Genomic DNA, 27,633 nt, shown 5'->3' with positions numbered 1-27,633 from the left:
CAGGGAGAGATTCTCCTAAATAATATGTGCAAATGTTTAAAAAAAATACATGTTTATATGGGTTGCGTTGCTTTATGCACCCTGGTTTCCCTACTCTTAACCTGATTCTGTTATTTCTAAGCTACCCACAGGTATTCATATATTCCAAATGTATTAATTCATTGTTCAGCTTTAATAAGAATACTCTTAGGAAGAAAGCTCTATCAGTTGTTACAAAGGTCTATGTCCAGCTCGTCTATAAGCATAGATGGAAAGCAAAATAGACATTAAGCCCTGTACTTTTATTATCAGGTCTAGATGGACCTTTCGTTATGTACATTGGTTGGTGTTAGAGTTCTTGTTGGCTCTGTGACCAATACAAATATATAGTATAGCCAGGAAAAGTACGGTGCTCAGTTGTTAAGTCCTGTCCAGTTCTTGCGACCCCATGACTATAGCCTGTCAGGCTCCTGTCCGTGGATGTCCCGGATAATAATACTGGAGTGGGTTGCCAGGGACTGTTAACAGGTTAACTTTATAACCTCATCTTTCTTAAGCAGTGCTGGCAAGATTTCGGTTAGTGTTTCCGCATGCTCAAATTAGGGTTTGAACGTTAAGAAGTGAAATTTTGAAATGTTGTGGGTGTAGAAAACAACTATAAGAAGACAAATACTTTCAGTAGAAATTCTATTCTGGCCCGAATACTTCCTAAATTAGTAGGACATTTTATTCAGATAAAGAAATGTCCATGGGACAACACTGGAGTGGTATCAGGGATCATTGCGAGAGGAAAGATTTTAAAACAAACAGACAGACATATAAACATTCAGTCCCGTTCCATTTGCAAGCTGGGTCTGAAGCAGAATGGAAAGTGAGCTTGCTGTGGAGGTAGAATCGAGAGTTCAAGTCTCAGGGGCGGTCCTAAGACGGCGGAGGGAATAGGATGGAAAGATCACTTTCTCCCCACAACTTCATGGGAAGAACATTTGAGCCTGAGCAAATTCCACAAAACAACTTCTGAATGCTGGCAGAGGACATCGGGCACCCAGAAAGGCAGCCCACTGTCTTCAAAAGGAGGGAAGAAAAACTATAAAAAGAGAGACAAAAGAGGTAGGGACGGAGATCTGTCCCAGGAAGGGAGTCTTAAAAGAGGAGAAGTTTCCAAACACCAGGAAACACACTCACTGGCAGGTCAGTGGGGAGTTTTGGAATCTCAGAGGGCAACATAACGGGGAGGAACGCTAAATAAATAAATAAACCCCACCAATTACGTGCCTAACAGCAACTTCCAGCAGAGAAGTAGTCCAGACACTCACATTTGCCACCAGCAAGCAGGGGGCTGAACAGGGAGGTCTGGGCTGCATTGTAGGCACCTGGCCTGAATGCCCTGAGGGCAATCTGACCCAAACTGGGGGATAGCCAGACAGAAAGTAAAAAGAGAGAGAGAGAACTATCCTGGGAAAAGCCCTAGCCTAAGGCACTTCCTGGCCCACTCACAGAACAAAGGACTGAGCAGAGGAGAGCTAGCTGGCTGTGCACTGGCTGGAGACAGGGAGGCAGGCGGGGGCAGCCAGAGCCAGAAAGGGGCAATCTCAGCCCCAGAGGGGCATCCTCTACAAAACTGCAAGCAGGCTCCCATTTGCCTACCAAGGCTTCTTGGGATTCTGGGTGGTTGACATCTGCAGAGAGGGTCGCAGCCAGGATCAGCTCCCCAGGAGAGACATGGCATACCTGAGACGGGCACACCTGCTGCCACCCAGGAAACCGAGCGGCTGGGATGGAGGAGGTGATAAGACACACCACACCTGGGGGTGGCTGTGCTCGCCAAGCACCTGGTCGCCTGAGCTGCTCGGACCGGGGAAGGGCACAAGAGGCAGGTCCAACTGAGTCTGAGCCTTTGTGGAGTACCTGAGAAGCAACCTGAACCTGAGTGGCTTAGACCTGGGAAGTGCACGCAACCCAGGGCCCACCTCAGACAGTTCCAGGCAGAGCAACCTGGAGCCTGAGCAGTGTAGACTGGGAAAGCACACACACCGTGAGCGGGGGCAAACCCAGTGCGGCCGGGACCTTGTGAGCATACGCCAGTGATTTGTTTACAGTGTTCCAACCTGCCCACAGCACGACTGAATCACTTAGCCTAAATGAGTGACCACCTTCGATCCCCTATGTCAGGGCGGAAATTAGACACTGAAGAGACCAGCAAACAGAAGAAGCTAAAATAAACAGAGGGAACCGCTCTGGAAATGACAGGTGCAACAGATTCAAACCTTGTAGTTAGCACTGACTACATTGGAAGGGACCTATAGATCTTGAGAAGTGTAAGCTGGATCAAGGAACTGTCTGAAACTGAACTAACCCCACACTGCCCACAACAGCTCCAGAGACATTCCTAGATATATTTTTACCATTGTCATTAAAATATTTTTTTTTTTACTTTTTAAGTCCTCTGTTACTCCTTTAATTTTCATTTTGATAACCTAGTATTATCTTGCAGAAAAAGGACCCTATTTGTAAATCAAAGTACATTTATATATTTTTTATCATTTTTTGTGATTTTTTTTTTTAATATTGTATTTTGGGGAGTGTCACGTTTACTCTAGACTTTTAATCTGTGCTTTTTGGTATTTGTTATCAATTTTGTACCTTTAGGAACCCAATCTTCTCTACCCATTTTTAGGTGGGAGTGTGATTACTGGCTTGATGGCTCTCTCCCCCTTTTGACTCTCCTTTTTCTCCACCAGGTCACCTCTATCTCCACCTCACCCTTCTCTTCCCTGCCCAACTCTGTGAATCTCTTTGTGTGTTCCGGGCTGTGGAGAACACTTAGGGAACTGATTACTGGCTGGTTCTGGTCTCTCTCCTTTTGAATCCCTGTTTTCTCCTCCCGGTCACCTCCGTCTCCTTCCTCCTTCTTCTCTTCTCTGTGTAACTCCATGAACCTCTCTGAGGGGTCCAGACTGTGGAGAGCACGCAGGGAATTGACTACTGGCTAGCTTGCTCTCTCCCCTTTTGAGTCCCCCTCTTCTTCTCCTGGTCAACTCTATCTCCCTCCTCCCTCTTCTCTTTTCCGTCTACTCTGTGAACCTCTCTGGGTGTCCCTCACTGTGGAGAAGCTTTTCATCATTAACCGAGATGTTTTATCATTGGTGCTGTACAGATAGAGAAGTCTCGAGGCTACTGTAAGAATAAGACTGAAAACCAGAGGCAGGAGGCTTAAGTCCAAACCCTGAGAACACCAGAGAACTCCTGACTCCAGGGAACATTAATGGATAAGAGCTCATCCAAAAGCCTCCATAGCTACACTGAAACCAAGCACCACCCAAGAGCCAACAAGTTCCAGAGCAAGACATACCACACAAATTCTCCAGCAATGCAGGAACATAGCCCCGAGCATCAATAAACAGGCTGCCCTCAGTCACACCAAACCCACAAGTCATCTCAAAACTCACTACTGGACACTTCATTGCACTCCAGAGAGAAATCCAGCCCCACCCACCAGAACATGGATGCAAGCTTCCCTAACCAGGAAACCTTGAGAAGCCACCTGCAAAACCCCAGCCACAGTGAGGAACCTCCACAATAAAGAGGAACCACAAGCTGCCAGAATACAGAAAGGCCACCCCAAACACAACAATCTCACTGTAGCTGAAGCTGAAACTCCACTGTTTTGGCCACCTGATGTGAAGAACTGACTCTTTGGAAAAGACTCTGATGCTGGGAAAGATTGAAGGCAGGAGGAGAAGGGGACGAGAGAGGATGAGATGGTTGGATGGCATCACCGATTCGATGGACATGAGTTTGAGTAAGCTCCGGGAGTTGGTGATGCACAGGGAAGCGTGGCATGCTGCATTCCTCGACCTCAAGGACTCGGGGTCACTGTAGTCCTTGGGGTCACAAAGAGTCGGACACGACTGAGCAACTGAACTCAACTGAATCGTGATGTCTCCTAAAGCTGTACTAGTTGCTTCTTGAAATCAGAACACTGTTATCCTTTCTGTGATCTCACAAGTGGGAAACTCCCCATGTCTTGGAGCAGATGGAAATTACTGCCCTTACAATGTGATTTGGGCTCTAGGATCTCCCATGGAGCCCTGGCAGCCTTGCTGTCTTTTGCATCAAAGCCAGTTACATTATTCACCTACCTGAAATCTCACTGTTATCAGTGATATCACTGTTAACACAACTCACTGAGTTCTCTCCAAAGAGAGAAGTGATATCTTCTCCAAATATCTTGAGACAGTTTTCAAGGAGGAACTTCATCAAAGAAACCTGTAACACAAAGGGGCAAAAGAAAGGGTGTATTACTGTTCATACGGCGTAATAGTAAATCACGTTTCATATGTGAATCTGGGCTCTGACACAAAATGCAAAAGATGTCTGAGAAAAATTCAGACTTGATTAAATACATGTATATATGGATATATATATATATATATTATATACATACATCAGTTTTTTCTAAGAAATCACGGATACTTTCAAGAGTAAATTGGGCACCAACTTTAACATTCTTTTAGTCATTGGGCTAAAGTTATAATATGTGGGCTGGTTTAATAGCTACAATTTTGTAATCATGGTTACATGCTTAAAACTAGGATGATTTGTAAGTAGCACACATGGGATGTTTGGGACAAAAGTGTATATTCTCTTACTAAGTTTTATTTAGTTTTATTAAATTTTTTCTAGTTTTAATGATATAGAATTTATATATAGCATCTTATTAAAACTTATTAAGTATCAAATACAACACAAATTGTGAAATTCACTTCAGTGAAGAAATATCTGAAAGTTAGGTAGCAGAGGTTTCTGTGTGGGGTGGGGGGCGGGAGGGGGGTTGTGGAGGAAGAAAGCATCTGGAGAGAAAACATGTCTGTCTGTCTGTCTACCTTGCCTTGCCTCACACTTGCTGTCTAGGGGAGCTTGGAGAAGAGCTGTGATCTTATTAGGCATGTTCTGGCTCTGTTAGGATGTTCTGAAATAGTTTACTAGCTTCCTCATCCTCTAGCGGAGACATAACAGAAGCCAGGTATTTTCCTGAATGAGCCACAACTGGCAGAGTGCGGCCAGCGTGTGTGGAGCCTCGGGTGCTCGTGTGGCCCAGGCCGCCTAAGATGTGCCGACAGGGACCAGATGTATTGGGTCTGTCATCGTTGTGTAATGATGAACTCACAGTTTGGAGGCTTGCACACCCTCAGTGATGAGGCTGAGAGTTGAACCTTGGCTCTCCGGTTCCGAAGCCAGGTTCTTTTCTATCATATCGTCCTACTCTTACCTCTCTGTTGTTTAATCCCTTGGATGGCAAAGGAGAAGTGACTCAGCTGTTCTCAGTTAAAATACACCTTCCCATGCCCAACCAGAGTAGGACTCTGCCACTCCAAGGCAGTGTAATTAAAATGTGCACTTTAAAACACGGGTTCACCAGCGTTAATACCACAGACTTCAGGTTCAAAATGGGGACTCTGCCCCACAAGGCATAAAGTGAGAGATCTTGTTACCTTTTTGCTGAGGTTTTCAAATGCTGACCTGCCAGAATTAGGCAGACAAAGAATGCTTGGCGTGAGATACAAGGCTAAATCATGAGCTCTCATCTGACTGGATGAGGAATGTTGCTCAATGTTGTGTAACACTCCAAAAAGGTGTCGCAGAAACACTACATTGGCTCTCGGTAGCTGGTCTACAAGCCTAATGACAGAAAAAGCACTTATGAATAAAGCGAGTCATTTTGCTTAGAAAGTGGAAATACAGAGAACGCAGTACATCTTTTCCTACCATGTACACAGTCCATTCTCACAGTGCCAGGCATGAATGCATACAAAAATGTTTCACTGATTTTAATTCCTGAACCAGATAAGCCCTACTCTGGTTAGTTATGTGTTTGTATTTAAGATCATACCCCTGGCGGATTGGTTCGTTATCGTCTCTTTCTAGGCCAGTGGATTTCATCTCCAACAGTTTCATGTATTCAGAAGGTGTAAAATGGTCAAGCATTCCATGTTAATAAGATTAGGAGAAAAACACAGTGTCACCAATAAGGCATGCATCTCCTTTCAAACTGGCTTCCAGGGGTATCCTCAAGTGAAAGCACTTGATACTGCTCATTATTTCAGATGACACAGCTGTAAACTATAAGCTAATATTTTCCTAAGAGTATGTTGGTTGTATTTTCTCAGAGTTGTGTAATTATTGCATCATTACCTCTGGGTCGCAGTTATTTTCTCCTCCTCATTCTCTTGATCAATAACAATAAGCCATTTATCGTAGAAACTGGCTGGAAAGATGCCTCCTTGGATATTTCGAAGAAAATCCTTATGTAGATCAAAAAATATATATTATTCTTATGATAAATTCAATGGAGAAATTGCAAAGAAAATATTTAGTTGAAAAATTCTATTCAGTCGGCAATTCCTTCACAGCCACGCAGACTGATTCACACAGAGCTTGGCTGTGATTCTCCACAGCCTTGCACACTCAGAAGTACTGGTTGGATTTTCCCCAACTAAAATGAGAAGCCTAAAAGTAGAGTCTAGGCTGTAGTGAGAATGAGGCTAAAGCTCCTTCTATCACCTGGAGCTTACTCTTTGTGTACATGTTAACACATTAGTACAGACTGGCAAGGTCTGGTGATAACTCACCCGAAATCCTATTTGTTTCTTGAAAAGAAATGCACATACCCATTTTGTTTGTTTACTTCAGACACAGTGCTTGCTCTGAATTCAAGAAAGAGAAGTTCTGAAATAAAACAAAACTACACCCCTACATGCTCTTATACACATATGAAGAGAAAACTGGAGGTATGTGTGCTCTTTGGGAAAAAGCTAGTATCGAAATCGCTTCGATCTTTTTCTTTAAAGAAAAAACCATATAAAAGTTCAGTTCTACAGACTTTTAAGCAGCAGGTGTTAGAAATATACCAAAAGCCCCAATGGGTAAACTACACGTTACCCTTACAACTCTTTGAATGGAATATATCCTCCCCAAAGAGGAAACTGAAAATTTACATACATGGCAACTTCACACCTGTGGGATAGAATATGCAAATGTAAGCTTCCTAAGTGGAGGCCTGGAAAGTTTATCCTGATGACCAAGTCTTAATATGATAGAATGGGGCCTATTAAAATGGATGAAGTTGTAAACTGTTGTGCAAGCCTGAGGGGAAATGATTGCATTGCCTTGCCAGTTTCAAAGGCACAACTTGGTTCCACTGGTCTTAATATACAGCCTGACTTCTCTGAAGAGTATCTGCTTCAGGCAGTGTTTCTACGGCAACTGTCATGATTATAATCCTGTCAGCGTTCACTTGTTTCAGTACTTATTGAGCTGCTGTTTGTGTCCGGCACTCTTTTGAGTACTGAGGATAGACTATGAAGATAACGTACCGAGTCTCAGTCCTCTCATACTTTTTCTTGTGATTGGTATACAGTACCCAATCATGGTCATTAGGTTTTCACTCTGCTTCTTATGGAGTGTCCACAGTATATTGGGAGGGAGGAAGCACTCCATTTCAGTTCAGCCGTTCAGTCCTGTCCTACTCTTTGCGACCCCATGGACTGCACACCAGGCTTTCGTGTCCATCACCAACACCTGGGTCTTGTTCAGATTCATGTCCATCGAGTTGGTGATGCCATTCAACCATCTCATCTGGCTTTGGCTTCGGGGAGTCTGGGGCTGTGCAGCAGGCCCTTTGTGGTTAAGCCAGGACATGACTCATATGGAATATGCCATGGCTATTTGCCATTGGCCCTCTGTTTATAGACAGTTTAAGGGAAAACTCAATGTGGTTCTGACGATGTATTCACTTCTGATTTAGACCACCTCTGTGGTTGCTTGGACATATGGTATTATCCAGGCCAAAGGTGCAAAGTTGGATTCCCCACCAAGATCAATCAACTTTAGGAAGAGAAAACTCTGGGATTGTCTAAGACCTGTGCGCTTATAGCATGGAAACAGGCAAGAGCCTAGTAACTCTTGCTCACAAATCAAATCAGTTCCAAGTGTGCACCTGATAGAGGGTAGCACTCTACTTGCTATTTGCATACCTAGTGTGTATTATGATGGTGCAAGTGTACTAGGGCTCACCTCTAAGTCATATCTGCACTGTTGCTATTATCATGCAATCGAACATTAACAGGGGACAAGGAAACACCTCATGTTATTTAGTTTCTAAGATAATTTTAACAACCTGTCTATAGTGATTACTACATCAATATATTTTTCTTCATAGCTGCTCACAAGTTCCAAGATGGATTGATTAATTTTTTTGTTTCTGTTCTGTTATCGCCCTGGTAGAAATTTAACTACACGCTTGTGATTTAGCTGTATCATTTCAAACTCTGTCTATTTTTGTATAAATGTATGGAACTTTTCCAAATTCCAAACTGATTTTGACTGTTGGACTCACTTTAAAAATAAGATTTTTAGATGGGGCATATAGTAAAACTGGTTACCATGTAAATATAACCTCGGGTGGTGGGTTAAACTTACTGATATTAACAAAGGTTGTTAAAGATGGGAAGGGAGAAAAAAGGAGGAAAAAGGGGGAACAAATGGTGGAGACATCCCTACACTAATTTTAAAGTAAAAGGCATTGTTAGACAGGGGAAGGTAGGATGATGTAGTGATCAGAGATTTTGGTGGCCTCACTAAGCATTTTATGATTCATTGTAAGAGAAATGGGCTTCCTAGGTGGGGCTAGTGGTAAAAAAACCTGCCTGTCAATGCAGGAGATGCAAGAGAGGCAGGTTCAATCCCTGGCAGGAAGTTCCCCTGGAGTCGAGCATGGCAACCCACTCTAGTATTCTTGCCTGGAGGGTTGCATGGACAGAGGAGTCTGCTGGGCAACAGTTAAAAGGATTACAGAGAATCGGATGCGACGAGGCGACTAACACACACACACACACACACACACTCACGAGTTTACCATAATGAGTAAACATCTGTCTTGCATCCATGCTAAGTTGCCACAGCCGTGTCCAGTTCTGGGCACCCTCATAAACTATAACCTGCCAGACTCCTCCGTCCATACGACTGGAGACGTATGCCAGTCCCTGTTCCAGGGGATCCTTCCAACCTAGGGATTGAACCCAGGTTTCTTGCATTGCAGGCAGATTCTTTTACTGTCTGAGCCACCTGGGAAGTTACTTCTGTTAACTGTTTCCAAAAGCTTAAGATGAATTTTATTTTGGAAATGTTGCCTTCATTAGGAAGGTGATGAGGAAGTCATCCAAAGCTGGAAGCTTGTTTTGGTAAACGCTCAACGTGGTAAGTGGGTATTTTGAAATTGATTCTTCTTCTTCATGGAGTGTTCAGGAGCCAAGATGTGCAGTGAAAAAGGAAAATATCTAATGTATGGGGCTCATAACATTTGAGGTACCTTCCTTCAATTTTGACTTTGTGACGTGTTTTCCGCTTTTCAGATCCTTCCTCTCTTATGCCTATTATGTTTCTTGGGCATTCATAGTGAAGGACCAGTCATACAGCTTTAGACTGACTCTGCGTGTGGACGATGCTCAAACTTTCCTTACCTTTAAGACCGACGATACTACGAGAATGCATTCATCATCCAAGTTCACTTTGTGTCCAGCATTGAGTTTGTTCCTCAGGGCTATTGCGGATTTTATACTGGCTGGTTTTCTGAAGATGCCTTCTGTGAACGGCCCTTTTTGATTGATAAAGGAAAGCATCTCCTATAGGGAAGGAAAGAGAAGAAAACTGTGGGACATTTCCTGTCTAGTCTAGAAGCCCAGAGCACAAGCTTGCTCCTGTTTTGACAGAGCTGTGGTATATGAGGGTACAGTTCTAGAACAGCACCGAAGTCAATTTGAAATTTTTACTTCAGTGTCTGTAAATATATTTTCTACCCAACAATAAATTTGAGTCATACACTGAAACATTTTAAACACTTGTGTAGTCAGATTTTCTGTTTCAGTGAATTTACTGTATTAACTGTCTCTGCTTTGAGGCCTTTGTAGATTCACCCTCTCCTCCTTCACCGCTGCCTTCTCATTATTCCCTATTAGAGATGCTCTTCCCTGAGTGTGGAAATCTTTTTGCCATACTCACGCGCCATTTGTTTATTCCCCTTCCAGGGACTGTCCACCCCATTCATTCCTGTTTCCTGTATTCCCTCCCCTCAAACTCAGGCTCAATAGGCCCCTCCTCTCTGATCTCATTCCTTTCTCATCAGCCTCTCTAGCTCCTTTTCCTGTATTTTCATGTCCTCTGCTGTCTGCAAAGTTAGAGAGATAACAGATATTGGAGCCAGGTGTTTCAAGGATTGTGGAATCTGTTATGCTCCTCATCCACTGTGTGACTTTGGGCATAGCACGTTCTTGGGTGAGGCTCTTTTGTTTTTCATTTATGAAGTGAGGGTGGTGATAGTCATGGCTACCGCCTAAATTTTCTGTGAAAGCGCAAGGTCTGGGGTAGTAGCTAGCACATAACTGGTATGATAAATTTCTCCATATATACCATAAAATTCCCTGCATCTAGTGTAGTGCTTGGAGAGAGGGTAGACAGTGAACAAGAGTTAATGCTTACACTTCAGTACACTAGCTTGATATAGCACAGTCCAAACTCTGTGACTCTCTTTTGACACATTCTGGCAGGATCAAAGGATTCATCTGTGCCAGAGGATGCCTACTTTATGCTTAAACACTTGAGTTACATATCAAATCCGCGTGAGACATTGTGAGTCATAGGGCGAGCAGACTCAGCTGAAGGAGACTTGAGACTAGTGTGGACTTCAAGGGAGGAGACCAGGAGACAGTGTGAGGATGAGGTGGACTCTCAGAGCTTCTTACACACAGAGTCTGAAGGAGAGTTACAGGGCTCCAAATAGCCTGGAGCGAAAACTCCCCTCCAGGTCCTCCCCACCGTTCTATGCAAAACCAAGAGCTCTCTCACCCAAAGAAAAAAATGGACATTGGGTTGAATACGCCCGGCTCCCAGCCGGTCCCAGCCTCTGGCCGATCTCCAAAATTCCTTGCCCCAGCTGTTGAAGAGATAACTACTCTGAACAACCTTGCAGAAGAACGGGCGCCCTTAAGACGGTAGCTTTCCACATCCATGCCTGTATAGATTTCCTCTTCTTGGGTAAGGGCAGCAGCTCCCTAATCTGACTGCTGCCCCGTCTCGCCCCATTAAAGGTGATCTGTAAGGTGCCCGGTGTCATCCTTTTTCTCAACCTCGCCTTCTCTAACTGCCTTACTTCACAGAGTCCACGTTAACTGGTCTGAGCTGGTATAGATGGGTGTTTGTTGAAATCGGTGGAATGGATGAGAGTAACTTTTCATCTTGTATTTGCCTTCTGACTCTGCAGTACCTAAATCAGATCTTTTTTTTTTGAAATAACATTGTGAAACTTATCGGACAAAGCCAGACTTCTTCATGTGGAGTAGATTGGGAAGAGAACACTTGATCTCTGCGAACGCCCCTCCTCAGGAAGGTTACAGAAACCAAAAGAAGACCTACCAGAATTGGGGTGCGCAGGGTGTCATTATCACATACATCCTCAAGAGGAGCTCCAAAGAGCTCTTTTTGCTTTCTGGGTGGTAGAGGTGGGTGTTGGTTGTCCTCGCGCGTCCTGGGGCGACACCAAAAGGCCCAGTTTTTGACAGAAGTCTTACTAACTCTCTTCTTGTCTGAATCAAATGTAGAAGAGAGATTTTCAGTAGTAGTAGCTTAGCTGATTTAGCCTATTTCCAACACTTACATTCAGCAGCATATTCATGGCAGAGGCTGAAAGAGAGAAACTGAACCATTTGTTATATAGAATTCCCCACATTCTGAAACAGGCTAATTGCATCCTTGTGGTGTTAACATGTTCTTCTTCCCCATATTCTGCAAACCTAGAGGCGTGATCAGACTCGGGGGTGATTCCCCCTGTGACAGTCTTCCCCAGACAGTGCCATCTATTCCCTTTGCCCTGTGTCATGACGCACTTAAGCTGTAGTTATACGGGTTTCCTAATGGTAAGTATTATCAGTGGATTCCGGTATCAGATCTCATTTTAAAAGCCAAAAATATTTAATATTCAAATCAAGCAGCATTTGGATATCATTTACTTTTGTAGTAAGTTTCCTTCCTCGGTTCAATTACCTGTTTGGCTTTCTGAGTACCCAGTCATGCCCAATTTTCTCCCATCAAAAGAATCGCCTTTCATGAGACATCCTGCCTGATCCTGCTTTTCAGTCAGCCTCTGGACCTCTCCTCTGGGAGGCCACACACCTCAGTCAACTCCAAGGATGACTTCCTGCCCTCAGGGTCTTGGGAAGTAGTCATTAAATGCAGACTATGTTGTAGGATTACAGCTGGCCATTTGTCTGTAACACCTTACTCAGCTAACCCAAGGATGAATGTTAACTACCACAGCCCCTGTCAAAGGAATGCAGATGAAGGGCTTTTCAAAGAAAGAGTGATCAGCAATGAAAAATGGAGTTCAGAGTTTCTCATGCCCAGCTAAGAATGTTTCCCTGATATTTGCTCAATAAACCTGCTTAATATTTCCTTAAATAACCTGCTTAAGTAACCAGCTAAAGAAGTCAACAGAGGAGCCAAGTTGTAGAAAAACCAACAGGAGAATGTAACCAAATATTTTAAAATGCCCATCCACTTGTCTGTTCTGAGACAGAGTGAGTGCATCACCATGTCCTTTCAAGGGACTGAACCACTTGTGGTGCTGGGTGAGAGAACTAGAAGGCTCCTATTCTGCCTCTTAATTGGATAAGTTGCCTAAAACTCTTTGAGCTTCACTTTGCTCAGACTTAACAGAAATGATGCTGCTTACACCTCACTGGACTACCTAACATCATGTACTACTCATCACAAGACATGGCACACAGCAGCCTTAATAAAGGTAATTTCCCTCCTTCAAAGGGCCTAAGGCCGCCTAGACATCAGTCACCTCCCCCCAAGCAGACTCCACCCCCATTCTCCATTTGATTTTGCAGCCTCCAGAAGGTGTACATGCCTGAAGGAATGCCATCACTTTGCCTTAGGTTCCTCCTGCCCTGACATTCATACTGCCATCATTTTAAAAGCAGATAATGAAGAAAGCAAATGCATTCTTAAATTCAGGGAGAGATTCTCCTAAATAATATGTGCAAATGTTTAAAAAAAATACATGTTTATATGGGTTGCGTTGCTTTATGCACCCTGGTTTCCCTACTCTTAACCTGATTCTGTTATTTCTAAGCTACCCACAGGTATTCATATATTCCAAATGTATTAATTCATTGTTCAGCTTTAATAAGAATACTCTTAGGAAGAAAGCTCTATCAGTTGTTACAAAGGTCTATGTCCAGCTCGTCTATAAGCATAGATGGAAAGCAAAATAGACATTAAGCCCTGTACTTTTATTATCAGGTCTAGATGGACCTTTCGTTATGTACATTGGTTGGTGTTAGAGTTCTTGTTGGCTCTGTGACCAATACAAATATATAGTATAGCCAGGAAAAGTACGGTGCTCAGTTGTTAAGTCCTGTCCAGTTCGTGCGACCCCATGACTATAGCCTGTCAGGCTCCTGTCCGTGGATGTCCCGGATAATAATACTGGAGTGGGTTGCCAGGGACTGTTAACAGGTTAACTTTATAACCTCATCTTTCTTAAGCAGTGCTGGCAAGATTTCGGTTAGTGTTTCCGCATGCTCAAATTAGGGTTTGAACGTTAAGAAGTGAAATTTTGAAATGTTGTGGGTGTAGAAAACAACTATAAGAAGACAAATACTTTCAGTAGAAATTCTATTCTGGCCCGAATACTTCCTGAATTAGTAGGACATTTTATTCAGATAAAGAAATGTCCATGGGACAACACTGGAGTGGTATCAGGGATCATTGCGAGAGGAAAGATTTTAAAACAAACAGACAGACATATAAACATTCAGTCCCGTTCCATTTGCAAGCTGGGTCTGAAGCAGAATGGAAAGTGAGCTTGCTGTGGAGGTAGAATCGAGAGTTCAAGTCTCAGGGGCGGTCCTAAGACGGCGGAGGGAATAGGATGGAAAGATCACTTTCTCCCCACAACTTCATGGGAAGAACATTTGAGCCTGAGCAAATTCCACAAAACAACTTCTGAATGCTGGCAGAGGACATCGGGCACCCAGAAAGGCAGCCCACTGTCTTCGAAAGGAGGTAAGAAAAAATATAAAAAGAGGGACAAAAGAGGTAGGGACGGAGATCTGTCCCAGGAAGGGCGTCTTAAAAGAGGAGAAGTTTCCAAACACCAGGAAACACACTCACTGGCAGGTCAGTGGGGAGTTTTGGAATCTCAGAGGGCAACGTAACGGGGAGGAACGCTAAATAAATAAATAAACCCCACCAATTACATGCCTAACAGCAACTTCCAGCAGAGAAGTAGTCCAGACACTCACATTTGCCACCAGCAAGCAGGGGGCTGAACAGGGAGGTCTGGGCTGCATTGTAGGCACCTGGCCTGAATGCCCTGAGGGCAATCTGACCCAAACTGGGGGATAGCCAGACAGAAAGTAAAAAGAGAGAGAGAGAACTATCCTGGGAAAAGCCCTAGCCTAAGGCACTTCCTGGCCCACTCACAGAACAAAGGACTGAGCAGAGGAGAGCTAGCTGGCTGTGCACTGGCTGGAGACAGGGAGGCAGGCGGGGGCAGCCAGAGCCAGAAAGGGGCAATCTCAGCCCCAGAGGGGCATCCTCTACAAAACTGCAAGCAGGCTCCCATTTGCCTACCAAGGCTTCTTGGTATTCTGGCCCACCTCAGACAGTTCCAGGCAGAGCAACCTGGAGCCTGAGCAGTGTAGACTGGGAAAGCACACACACCGTGAGCGGGGGCAAACCCAGTGCGGCCGGGACCTTGTGAGCATAGGCCAGTGATTTGTTTACAGTGTTCCAACCTGCCCACAGCACGACTGAATCACTTAGCCTAAATGAGTGACCACCTTCGATCCCCTATGTCAGGGCGGAAATTAGACACTGAAGAGACCAGCAAACAGAAGAAGCTAAAATAAACAGAGGGAACCGCTCTGGAAATGACAGGTGCAACAGATTCAAACCTTGTAGTTAGCACTGACTACATTGTAAGGGGCCTATAGATCTTGAGAAGTATAAGCTGGATCAAGGAACTGTCTGAAACTGAACTAACCCCACACTGCCCACAACAGCTCCAGAGACATTCCTAGATATATTTTTACCATTGTCATTAAAATATATTTTTTTTTTACTTTTTAAGTCCTCTGTTACTCCTTTAACTTTCATTTTGATAACCTAGTATTATCTTGCAGAAAAAGGACCCTATTTGTAAATCAAAGTACATTTATATATTTTTTATCATTTTTTGTGACTTTTCTTTTTTAATATTGTATTTTGGGGAGTGTCACGTTTACTCTAGACTTTTAATCTGTGCTTTTTGGTATTTGTTATCAATTTTGTACCTTTAGGAACCCAATCTTCTCTACCCATTTTTAGGTGGGAGTGTGATTACTGGCTTGATGGCTCTCTCCCCCTTTTGACTCTCCTTTTTCTCCACCAGGTCACCTCTATCTCCACCTCACCCTTCTCTTCCCTGCCCAACTCTGTGAATCTCTTTGTGTGTTCCGGGCTGTGGAGAACACTTAGGGAACTGATTACTGGCTGGTTCTGGTCTCTCTCCTTTTGAATCCCTGTTTTCTCCTCCCGGTCACCTCCGTCTCCTTCCTCCTTCTTCTCTTCTCTGTGTAACTCCATGAACCTCTCTGAGGGGTCCAGACTGTGGAGAGCACGCAGGGAATTGACTACTGGCTAGCTTGCTCTCTCCCCTTTTGAGTCCCCCTCTTCTTCTCCTGGTCAACTCTATCTCCCTCCTCCCTCTTCTCTTTTCCATCTACTCTGTGAACCTCTCTGGGTGTCCCTCACTGTGGAGAAGCTTTTCATCATTAACCTAGATGTTTTATCATTGGTGCTGTACAGATAGAGAAGTCTCGAGGCTACTGTAAGAATAAGACTGAAAACCAGAGGCAGGAGGCTTAAGTCCAAACCCTGAGAACACCAGAGAACTCCTGACTCCAGGGAACATTAATAGAAGAACTCATCCAAAAGCCTGCATACAGTGAAGCCAAGCACCACCCAAGAGTCAACATTTCCAGAGCAAGACATACCACACAAATTTTGCAGGAACTCAATAACATAGCCCTGAGCTTTAATATACAGGCTGCCCAAAGTCACATCAAACCCACAGACATCTGAAAACTCACTAATGGACACTTCATTGTACTCTGGAGAGAAACCCAGCTCCTTCCAAGAGAACATGGATGCAAGCCTCCCTAACCAGGTAACCTTGAGAAGCCACCCACACAACCCCAGCCACAGTGAGGAACCTCCACAATAAAGAGGAATCACAAGCTGCCAAAATACAGAAAAGCCAACCCAACACAGCAATCTAAAGAAGATGAAAAGGCTGAGAAATACTCAGCAGGTAAAGAAGCATGATTAATGCTCACCAAACCAAACAAAAAAGGAGCAGACAGGGAGTCTAGCTGAAAAAGAATTTAGAGTAATGATAGTAAAAATGATCCACAATTTTGAAAACAAATTGGAATTATAGATAAATAGCCTGGAGACAAGGATTGAGAAGTTGCAGGAAACGTAACAAGGACCTAGAAGAAATAAAAAAGAGTCAATATATAATGAATACTGCAATAAATGAGATCAAAAACACTCTGGAGGGAACCAGCAGTAGAATAACAGAGGCAGAAGATAGAAGTGAGGTAGAAAACAGAATGGTAGAAATAAACGAAGCAGAGAGGAAACAACGATAAAGAATTATAAGAAATGAGGACAACCTCAGAGACCTCTGGGACAATGTGAAACACCCCAACATTTGTATCATAGGTGTCCCAGAAGAAGAAGACAAAAAGAGAGGCCATGAGAAAATACTCAAGAAGATAGTAGTTTAAAACTTCCCTACAGTGGGGAAGGAAATATTCACACAAGTCCCAGAAACCCAGAGAGTCCCAAACAGGATAAACCCGAGGCAAAACACCCCAAGACACATACTAATCAAATTAATGAAGATCAAACATAAAGAACAAATATTAAAAGCAGCAAGGGAAAAACTACAAATAACACACAAGGGGATTCCCATAAGGATAACAGCTGATCTTTCAATAGAAACTCTTGAGGCCAGAAGGAATGGCAAGACATACTAAAAGTGATGAAAGAGAAAAACCTACAACCCAGATTACTGTACGCAGCGAGGGTCTCATTCAAATATGAAGAAGAAATCAAAATCTTTACAGACAAGAAAAGCTGAGAGAATTCAGCACCACCAAACCAGCTCTCCAACAAATGCTAAAGGATCTTCTCTAGACAGGAAACACAGAAAGGGTATATAAACTCGAACCCCAAACAACAAAGTAAATGGCAACGGGGTCATACTTATCAATAATTACTTTAAATGTAAATGGGTTGAATGTCCCAACCAAAAGACAAAGACTGACTGAATGGATACAAAAACAAGCCCCCTATATATCCTGTCTACAAGAGACCCACCTCAAAACAAGAGACACATACAGACTGAAAGTGAAGGGCTGGAAAAAGATATTCCATGCAAACAGAGACCAAAAGAAAGCAGGAGTAGCAATACTCATATCAGTTAAAATAGACTTTGAAATAAAGGCCGTGAAAAGAGACGAAGAAGGACACTACATAATGATCAAAGGATCAATCCAAGAAGACTTAACAATTATAAATATAATAAGTATGAAAGGGGAAATTAACAGTAACACAATAATAGTGGAAGATTTTAACACCCAATCACACCTATGGATAGAGCAACTAAACAGAAAATTAACAAAGAATCACAAACTTTAAATGACACAATGGACCAATTAGACCTAATTGATATCTATAGGACATTTCAAGCCCCAAACAATGAATTTCACCTTTTTCTCAAGTGCACACGGAACCTTCTCCAGGATGGATCACATCCTGGGCCATAAATCTAGCCTGGGTAAATTCAAAAAAATTGAAATCATTCCAAGCATCTTTTCTGACCACAATGCAGTAAGATTAGATGTCAATTACAGGAAAAAAAACGATTAAAAAGTCTAACATATGGAGGCTGAACAACACGCTTCTGAATAACCAACAAATCACAGAAGAAATCAAAATATGCATAGAAATGAATGAAAATGAAAACACAACAACCTAAAATGTATGGGACAGTGTAAAAGCAGTACTAAGAGGAAGGTTCATAGCAATACACGCTTACCTCAAGAAACAAGAAAAACGTCAAACAAATAACCCAACTCTACACCTAAAGCAACTAGAAAAGGAAGAAATGAAGAACCCCAGGGTTAGTAGAAGGAAAGAAATCTTAAAAATTAGGGCAGAAATAAGTGCAAAAGAAACAAAAGGGGCCATAGGAAAAAAATCAACAGAGCAAAAAGCCGGTTCATTGAGAGGATAAATAAAATTGACAAACCGTTGGCCAGACTCATCAAGAAACAAAGGGAGAAGAATCAAATCAACAAAATTTGAAATGAAAATGGAGAAATCCCAACAGGCAACACAGAAATACAAAGGATCACAAGAGACTACTATCAGCGACTAACTTGGAAGAAATGGACAAATTCTTAGAAAAGTATAACTTTCCAAAACTGAACAGGAAGAAATAGAAAATCTTAACAGACTCATCACAAGCACGGAAATTAAAACTGTAATCAGAAATCTTCCAGCAAACAAAAGCCCAGGACCAGACGGCTTCACAGCCGAATTCTACCAAAAATTTAGAGAAGAGCTCACACCTATCCTATGCAAACTTTTCCAGAAAATTGCAGAGGAAGATAAACTTCCAAATTCATTCTATGAGGCTACCATCACCCTAATACCAAAACCAGACAAAGATGTCACAAAAAAAGGAAACTACAGGCCAATATCACCAATGAACATAGATGCAAAAACCCTTAACAAAATTCTAGCAAACAGAATCCAACAACATATTAAAAAGATCATACATCATGACCAAATGGGCTTTATCCCAGGGATACAGGATTCTTCAATATCTACATATCAATCAATGTAATACACCACATTAACAAACTGAAAAATAAAAACCATATGATTATCTCAGTAGATGCAGAGAAAGCCTTTGACAAAATTCAACAACCATTTATGATAGAAACCCTCCAGAAAGCAGGAATAGAAGGAACATACCTCAACATAGTGACAAACCCACAGTAAACATATCCTCAACGGTGAAAAATTGAAAGCATTTTCCCTAAAGTCAGGAACAAGGCAAGTGTGCCCACTCTCACCAGTACTATTCAACATAGTTTTGGAAGTTTTGGCCACAGCAATCAGAGCAGAAAAAGAAAGAAAAGGAATCCAGATTGGAAAAGAAGAAGTAACTCTCACTGTTTGCAGAATACCTGATCCTCTATATAGAAAACCATAAAGACTCCACCAGAAAATTACTAGAGCTAATCAATGAATATAGTAAAGTTGCAGGATATAAAACTAACACAGAGAAATCCCTTGCATTCCTATACACTAACACTGAGAAAACAGAGAAATTAAGGAAGCAGTTCCATTCATCATTGCAACGACAAGAATAAAATACTTAGGAATATATCTACCTGCTTCCCTGGTGGCTCAGAGGTTAAAGCATCTGCCTGCAATGCACGAGACCTGGGTTCGATCCCTGGGTTGGGAAGATCCCCTGGAGAAGGAAATAGCAACCCACTCCAGTATTCTTGCCTAGAGAATCTCATGGACAGAGAAGCCTGGTGGGCTACAGTCCACGTGGTTGCAAAGAGTCAGACATGAGAAACTTCACTTTCACTTTCAAAGAAATAAAAGACCTATATATAGAAAACTATAAAACACTGATGAAAGAAATCTAAGAGGACACAAATAGATGGAGAAATATCATGTTCATAGATTGGAAGAATCAATATAGTGAAAATGAGTATACTACCCAAAGCAATCTATAGATTCAATGCAATCCCTATCAAGCTGCTGCTGCTGCTAAGTTACTCCGTCATGTCCGACTCTGTGCGACCCCACAGACGGCAGCCCACCAGGCTCCCCTGTCCCTGGGATTCTCCCTATCAAGCTACCAATGGTATTTTTCACAGAACTAGAACAAATAATTTCACAATTTGTATGGAAATACAAAAAAACCTTGAATAGCCACAGTATTCTTGGGAAAGAAGACTCGAACTGAAGGAATCAACCTGCCTGACTTCAGGCTCTATTACAAAGCCACAGTCATCAAGACAGTATGGTACTGGCACAAAGACAGAAATATCGATCAATAAAGCAAAATAGAAAGCCCAGAGATAAATCCACACACCTATGGACACCTTATCTTTGACAAAGCAGGAAAAAATACACGATGGAGGAAAGACAATCTCTTTAAAAAGGTGGTGCTGGGAAAATTGGCCAACCAATGAATGAATGAAAGAATGAAACTAGAAAACTTTCTAACACCATACACAAAAATAAGCTCAAAATGGATTAAAGATCTAAATGTAAGATCAGAAACTATAAAACTCCTAGAGGAAATCATAAGCAAAACAGTCTCTGATATAAATCATAGCAGGATCCTCTATGACCCACCTCCCAGAGTAATGGAAATAAAAGCAAAAATAAACAAATGGGAACTAATTAAACTTAAAAGCTTTTGCACAATGAAGGAAACTATAAGCAAGGTGAAAAGACAGCCTTCAGAATAGGAGAAAATAATAGCAAACGAGGCAGCTGACAAAGAATTAATCTCAAAAATTGACAAGCAACTCCTGCAGCTCAATTCCAGAAAAATAAACCACCCAATCAAAAAATGGGCCAAAGAATTAAGCAGACATTTCTCCAGAGAAGACATACAGATGGGTAACAAACACATGAAAAGATGCTCCACATCACTCATTATCAGAGAAATGCAAATCAAAACCACAATAAGGTACCATCTTATACCGGTCAAAATGGCTGATATCAAAAAGCCTACAAACAATAAATGCTGGAGAGGGTGTGGAGAAAAGGGAACCCTCTTACACTGTTGGTGGAAGTGCAAACTAGTACAGCCACTATGGAGAACAGTGTGGAGATTCCTTAAAAAACTGGAAATAGAACTGCCATATGATCCAGCAATCCCACTGCTGGGCATACACACCGTGGGATTGCTGGTGGGATGATCTGAGAGAATAACATTGAAACATGAATATTATCTTATGTGAAACAGATCGCCAGTCCAGGTCTGATGCATGAGACAGGGTGCTCAGGGCTGGTGCACTAGGATGACCCAGAGGGATGGGATGGGGAGGGAGGTGGGAGGGGGGCTCAGGATGGGGATCACATGTACACCTGTCGCGGATTCATATCAATGTATGGCAAAACCAATACAATATTGTAAAGTAATTAGCCTCCAATTAAAATAAATAAATTTTTTAAAAAAGAAAAAAGATTGCCAGGAGAAATATCAATAACCTCAGATATGCAGATGACACCATCCTTATGGCAGAAAGTGAAGAAGAACTAAAGAGCCTCTTGATGAAAGTGAAAGAGGAAAGTGAAAAAAGTTGGCTTAAAACTCAACATTCCAAAAGCTAGGATCATGGCATCTAGTTCCATTACTTCACGGCAAATAGATGGGGAAACAGTGACAGACTTTATGTTTTTGGGTGCCCAAATCACTGCAGATGGTGACTGCAGCCATGAAATTAAAAGATGCTTGCTCCTTGAAAGAAAAGTTATGAGCAACCTAGACAGCATATTGAAAAGCAGAGACATTACTTTGCCAACAAAGGTCCGTCTAATCAAAGCTATGATGTTTCCAGTAGTCATGAATGTATGTGAGAGTTGGACTATAAAGAAAGCCACTGCTGCTAAGTCACGTCAGTCATGTCCAACTCTGTGCGACCCCACAGATGGTAGCCCACCAGGCTCCTGTCCCTGGGATTCTCCAGGCAAGAATACTAGACTGGGTTGCCATTTCCTTCTCCAGTGTATGAAAGTGAAAAGTGAAAGTGAAGTTGCTCAGTCGTGTCTGACTCTTCACGACTCCAAGGACTGTAGCCTACACCAGGCTCCTCCGTCCATGGGATTTCCCAGATGAGAGTACTGGAGTGGGTTGCCATTGCCTTCTCCGATAAAGAAAGCTGAGCACCAAAGAATTGATGCTTTTGAACTGTGCTGTTGGAGAAGACTCCTCAGAGTCCCTTGGACAGCAAGGAGAACCAACCTGTCCATTATAAAGGAAATCATTCCTGAATGTTCATTGGAAGGACTGTTGCTGAAGATGCAACGTCAATATTTTGGCCACATGATGCAAAGAACTATCTCATTTGAAAAGACCCTGATCCTGGCAAACACTGAAGGCAGGATGAGAAGGGGCGACAGAGGATGAGGTGGTTGGATGGCATCACCGACTCGATGGACATAGGTTTGAGTAAACTCTGGGCATTGGTCACGGACAGGGAGGCCTGGCGTGTTGCAGTCCATGGGGTGGCAAAGAGTTGGCCATGACTGAGTGACTGAGCTGAACTGAACTGAACAATGTTGTTTAGTTTTTATTGCTATTTTTGTCTTCTGCAAAAGTTTATTTTCTTTTTTTTAATGCTTTATTTTATATTGGAGTATAACTGGTTAGTAATGTTGTGGTGGCTTCTGGTGTACAGCAAAATGATTCAATTATACATATATCTATTTTTTTTTATCAAATTCTTTTCCTATTTAGGTTCTTACAGAGTATTCAGCATAGTTCCCTGTGGTATAGAATAGGTCCTTGTTGGTTATCCATTTAAATAGAGCAGTGTGTACATGTCAATCCAAAACATACCTAATTGATATGTCTTTTATCATAGGTCACTTTAAACCAGCATAAGTAATCAGAATGAACATTTTACTAATGATAACATTAATTAGTATTAGTAAAGTATTCAGTAGGCACAATACCAGACATTTGAACACAAGTGTCTTAAGATTTCTCTTCTCTTGAAAATCAAAAGCATAGGAAAATATTGAGTAAAATAGTCTTCCCCAGAGAGAACTAGCACATTCAGTTTACTGACAGGAAAAACAAGAATGTTGATAACTGAATTATATTGCAAGACTCTAAGTTAAACTAGTTAAAACCAAATATTAGATTTTCTATAAATAGATATTTGACCAAGGTGCTTGCTAATTTACCTTCTATGCTTATAGTGTATATGCAGGAGCATTTGGACTTTCATAATTACAAAATACACTGAGAGAAAATTAATATTGCTAGCAAATAGCAAATGGTTTAGTTACTGTTTTTTTTGAAACATATTTTCTTCAATAACTATACTAACGTTAAAAAAAAAAGAGAGAGTTCAAGTCTAACCAGAATGACCAAGGGCACTTCAGCCTAAGCCCAGAATAGATTCTGGGTTTTATCTAAACCACACAGTCATCTAAGCACCTCCTGTGAGGGGCCCAAGATACTGGACAAAACCTTGGGATGGGGAACATGTGTTCCCAGGCTGTAAGAAGCTCATGTTTTAATAAGATACATAGATGTGTGTGTGTGTGTGTGTGTGTGTGTATGCATGTATGTGTCTTTAAGTTTTTCAGTTGTGCCCGACTCTTTATGATCCCATGGACTGTAGGCTGCCAGGCTCCTCTGTCAGTGGGATTCTCCAGTCAAGAATATTGGTGTGGCTGATAGTCATTCCCTTTGCCATGGGATCTTCCTGACCCAGGGATTGAACTCAGGTCTCCTGCGTTGCAGGCAGATGCTTTACCATCTAGGCCACCAGCAAAGCCCACACAGATGTGTGAATACGTAATTATATGTAGGAAGTGCTATGCTGTCTACCTAGAGGAATTTAATATTAAAAAAAGCCTTCCTAGAAGTGAATTGGGTCTTGATTTCAAACCTCTGGGGCTTCGCTGGGCCTGATTCTGGGTGGAATTGGTGCCTGTCTATACTGCCCTCCAGCCCCACATGGAGAACTGTCTGAACGTCAAGAGTTTGTTTTCAGGAGTAGAGACGAGCCAAGAGAAGCCACTTGCAGGAAGGGAAGGGGCTCACCTTTCCCTCGCTGATTCCTGGCTTGGTTCATGGCTGAGTGCCTGGGTTTCAGGATAAACTGTTCTTGGATCTCTTGGGGCCCCTCCAGGAGGTCCTCCTGGAGGGCAGAAGTAGAAGTGGAGCCCTCCAGTCCCTGCTGCAGCAGCCCAGTAGCTGGAACCTCTCTCATTTTAATTCCATAGGGATGTTCATGACCTATATGGAGAAAAATCTAAATATAGATTCAGACCGATGGTGATGGTGTGATCAAACCCACCTTACCGTGAGTGAGTGTGCCACACTGGTGTGACTGCTGACCTTCAGGGGCTTCTGGATAGAGAAGGCTGTGACTCCCGAGTAAGCACAATGTGCACTCTCATGGGACGGGCTGCAAAAAGCAGGTGCCCAAGCAGGAGAGTTTAAGACATAACAAGAGAAGTGTTTCTAGACACCTTGCTTGGCTTGGAAGGTATATATTCATCAGTGAATTGCACAGTATTGACTTTCATCATGTTTCCATCTGAGAATATTTGTGGCCTTCTAGTTTCTGCCTTGACACACTACACCTGTAAATCTTAGGCAAAGTGCTAGCCTTAACATTCCTCCTTTGAAACACTGACCCTCACACATAGACTCATAAGGATCAAAGTAAATATATTAATAAGCATTGGTGCTTAATATTTTTAAAATAATCAGACTGTGTATGTTAAGAATGGCTCTGATCAGTGTTCTGCCCCACATGTCAGTTTAACAGATTTTCCATTTCCTATTGTCAGTTCAGCAGGCAGAGTGCAGTGGGGTGGTTTGCCTTAATGTTTCCCTCCCACTGCTGCTTCCCTCTAAGGGGTTTCCTACGAGGCAGTGATCAGAGACAAGCCTGCACGGCTGAGAAAACCCAGAAGTAAAGTGCAAAACAGTGTTTACATGGTGGAAAACCACACCAGAAATCATCGGGAGGTGCCTGCCAAGTGATTTGTTTTGCTCTTTCATGCTATAGATTGCTTCCTTCCCATAGAATTCTCTAAGACCCTGTGCTGTCCTGTGGATTCCATCTTTAAAGAATTGCATGAAAGCTCCTTTTCTTTTGTTTCTGATTTATTAAATGCAACTGGAGTTCTTGCTTTTGCTTTACATCTGGCATAAACACAATGTCAGTGCTCTATTCAGAACAAGAATCACAGCGACTTCCATCCTTTAAGGCAAAAGAAGCTTCTGTGAGAGTAATAAAATACAACCAAGTCACCAGGATAACCAGGAGCTAATCCATAATTGTGAACTGAGGACATGTTAAGAAATGCATTCAGAATGACTGCTGAGGCAGCATCATGAAAGACAGCCTCTGAGGAGTCCTTAGAGCCAGCCATGGTGTTTGAAGCTGTTCTAAGCTTAAAAGTTGTCATCTACATGGTTTTATTTAAATTAATACATTGTATTAAACTAAATATGTTTAAATATTCAATTTACTGCTGACTGACTTTTACAAGGATGTCAACAAGACAAGAAAAACACGTGAAATGGGTGAGGTGATTTTGTCTTTAGCTTTATACTTGGTGACTCCATGTATTCTAAGACTGGGAATATACGTATCACAGAAAAAAAACGTAGTTGTTTAGATTCTCCAGACCACATGAAAATGTTTCTCAGATGGAGTAACAGACTCACAGGATTGTTGAACAGATGAAAAAAGTTAAAAGAAGAAGTGCTCTAAGGTTTCCAGCAGAAGCCATTGTCACAGTGACTCTATTGCAAGTTCCACTACAGATTTTGTCTTTTCCCTTGTTTTAGTCCCTCCTTTTTTCACTGACCACCCTGCCAGATTTGCTCATCCAAGAATGGGCATTATTATTTGTAGTTAACTTGCTATGATAACTACTTTAGGAAAGATGTAGTCTATTTATCAAAAATTTCCAGAGCAGTGCTAGTGAACTCAGCTTGAGAAACAGCAAAGCACATGCAGGTGGTTTAGTCAGTGAAGAATCTAAGCATCTGAGGGTGATTATTTCATTTTCTTTATGATGCTGAAAAAAGATTTGGGCACAGAATAGGTATTAAATAAAAGTATTTCAGGTCAGAGGTATGGCTGGATTTTAGAAGATTATCACAAAATAGAGACAACTTAGTAGTTAGAAAGTGGAACTGAGAACGTCAAGACTGGAACATGAAAAATAATGTATGAGCAAAAGAAATTCCCGCTGGTGTTGCTTTCATACCTAAGTGAGTAAATAAAGAGTAAGTAAGTAATTGTTTTCAAGACAACTCTGTTTGCCAAGTGGAAAAAGTAAAGAAGAAAAATTTACACTGCTGTTCCCAAATAGACCATTACCTGCTGCATGAAGAGACGCTCTCTGTGCTTGGGATAGAGCAGGTGCTTAGAATTATTTAAGACGTGTATAAATGAATACTGCAAGAGATTTTCAGTTTAAGGGCATTTAAGCTTAAGACTGATCAACCATTACTTTGAGATTTTAAAGTTGCAATTTGGATCCCAACCAGCTCCATCTTAGGTTTTCCCTGACGCTTACCAGTAAGTGGATATGAGGCGTTTTTCTCACCAAAACTGGTCCACTGGTAATCTTTCTTAGAGCCCTTGGAAAGAAAAAGAAACTATGTGTCACAGTAGTAGTAGTAGGACATAGTAGGTACTTGAAGAACTCATTTCCTTAGCATTTCTATACTTCCAGAAGGAGAATTTGGGCCAGTATAAATGCTTTTTGGTCCATGGGAGTGGCAACAATTTTTGAGTTAACAATGCTGATTCCAGTAGCCCCTGTCCCTTTCTCATAGCCTCCAATGGACCATCTGAGATTCTTGTCCTTTTTGATAAAGGCTGAGGATCTGTGGAACCACAGTGCAGTCCCAGTCAGCCTCTCACTTTGTGGGTGGTCCATGTATAAAAAAATCATAGTAATTTTAAATAAAATGATAAATAAATATATAAATAAAATTTATAAATTAAAAATTAAAAATAAAAAAACCTCTCTTCACTATGCAACAGAAGTCTAATCTCAAGAATCCTGCTTTCTGCTGTTTTGAGACTCCTTGGAGAATGCTGGCTTTTGCTGCCCAGTCAAGCATGTTGTCCAGAAAGCCACATACTGTGCCATGACTATTCCTGAACAAAGTAAAACTTGAAAGGCAGCATTAGCTCAGCAACCGTTAACAAAATGAGACAGATGCCCAGGAGGCCTTGAGTAGATGGCAGCCTACTGGCTGTGATGTAGGCAAGCACCACTCAAGAGAGAGAAGGGACAAGGACTCTAACCTGAAGAAAGAGTCAGATGAAGAAAACAGTTTCTTCTAGCAGAATCACTGCCTAGGAATTCTGAATATTCCATTTGAAACAAGTATAAATTACAAAGACTGCTCAATTAAAGAGCCCTCCAGGAGAAGAGAAAGCAAAAAATGTTTGAAATAGAGTTGTTGGTGATAGGTACTAGGTACTATGCTTACCTTTGACTCCTGATTAAAAATCATGGCCTTGCCATGAAGGAAGCAAACTCCCAGGTATGGACGCAATCACACACACAAACACACACACGTAACTAAATAGGCTCAAAATTGCATTGCAAATAGAAATGAGAGAGCTGATAAAAATCTTTTAAGATAAAAATTGGAAAAACTATGATGGAATCCCTTAAATCAGGCATATGTATATAGGCAAATAACCTTAGTTATTC

At 42.0% G+C, this 27,633-nt stretch overlaps 1 protein-coding gene across 1 annotated transcript; it reads right to left on the bottom strand.

Moving 5' to 3' along the window:
- Positions 1 to 203: 203 nt before the first annotated feature.
- Positions 204 to 27,430, bottom strand: LOC138082246 (rho GTPase-activating protein 20-like). The gene is made up of 9 exons (XM_068975548.1): positions 27,407 to 27,430; positions 26,479 to 26,542; positions 23,978 to 24,172; positions 11,449 to 11,618; positions 9,501 to 9,662; positions 6,175 to 6,284; positions 5,475 to 5,661; positions 4,122 to 4,248; positions 204 to 235 (listed from the first exon to the last, which is right to left on the bottom strand). Exons 1-9 carry the CDS (start codon positions 27,428 to 27,430, stop codon positions 204 to 206), a joined length of 1,071 nt encoding a protein of 356 aa, XP_068831649.1.
- Positions 27,431 to 27,633: the final 203 nt, after the last annotated feature.

Source organism: Capricornis sumatraensis, chromosome 7, assembly GCF_032405125.1.
Source record: "Capricornis sumatraensis isolate serow.1 chromosome 7, serow.2, whole genome shotgun sequence".
NCBI classification, from domain to species: domain Eukaryota; kingdom Metazoa; phylum Chordata; class Mammalia; order Artiodactyla; family Bovidae; genus Capricornis; species Capricornis sumatraensis.
The sequence above is the reverse complement of the archived record's forward strand: the minus strand, read 5'-3'. Positions and strand labels throughout refer to the sequence as shown.

Excerpts from the sequence above, each read along its gene's own strand:
- LOC138082246 (XM_068975548.1), bottom strand. The coding sequence starts at position 27,430 with ATGATTTTTAATCAGGAGTCAAAG. Across the intron at positions 9,663-11,448 it reads CCCTGCGCACCCCAATTCTG|GAGATGCTTTCCTTTATCAA; the intron begins GTAGGTCTTCTT and ends CCTTCCCTATAG. Across the intron at positions 6,285-9,500 it reads TAGTATCGTCGGTCTTAAAG|GATTTTCTTCGAAATATCCA; the intron begins GTAAGGAAAGTT and ends GATCTACATAAG.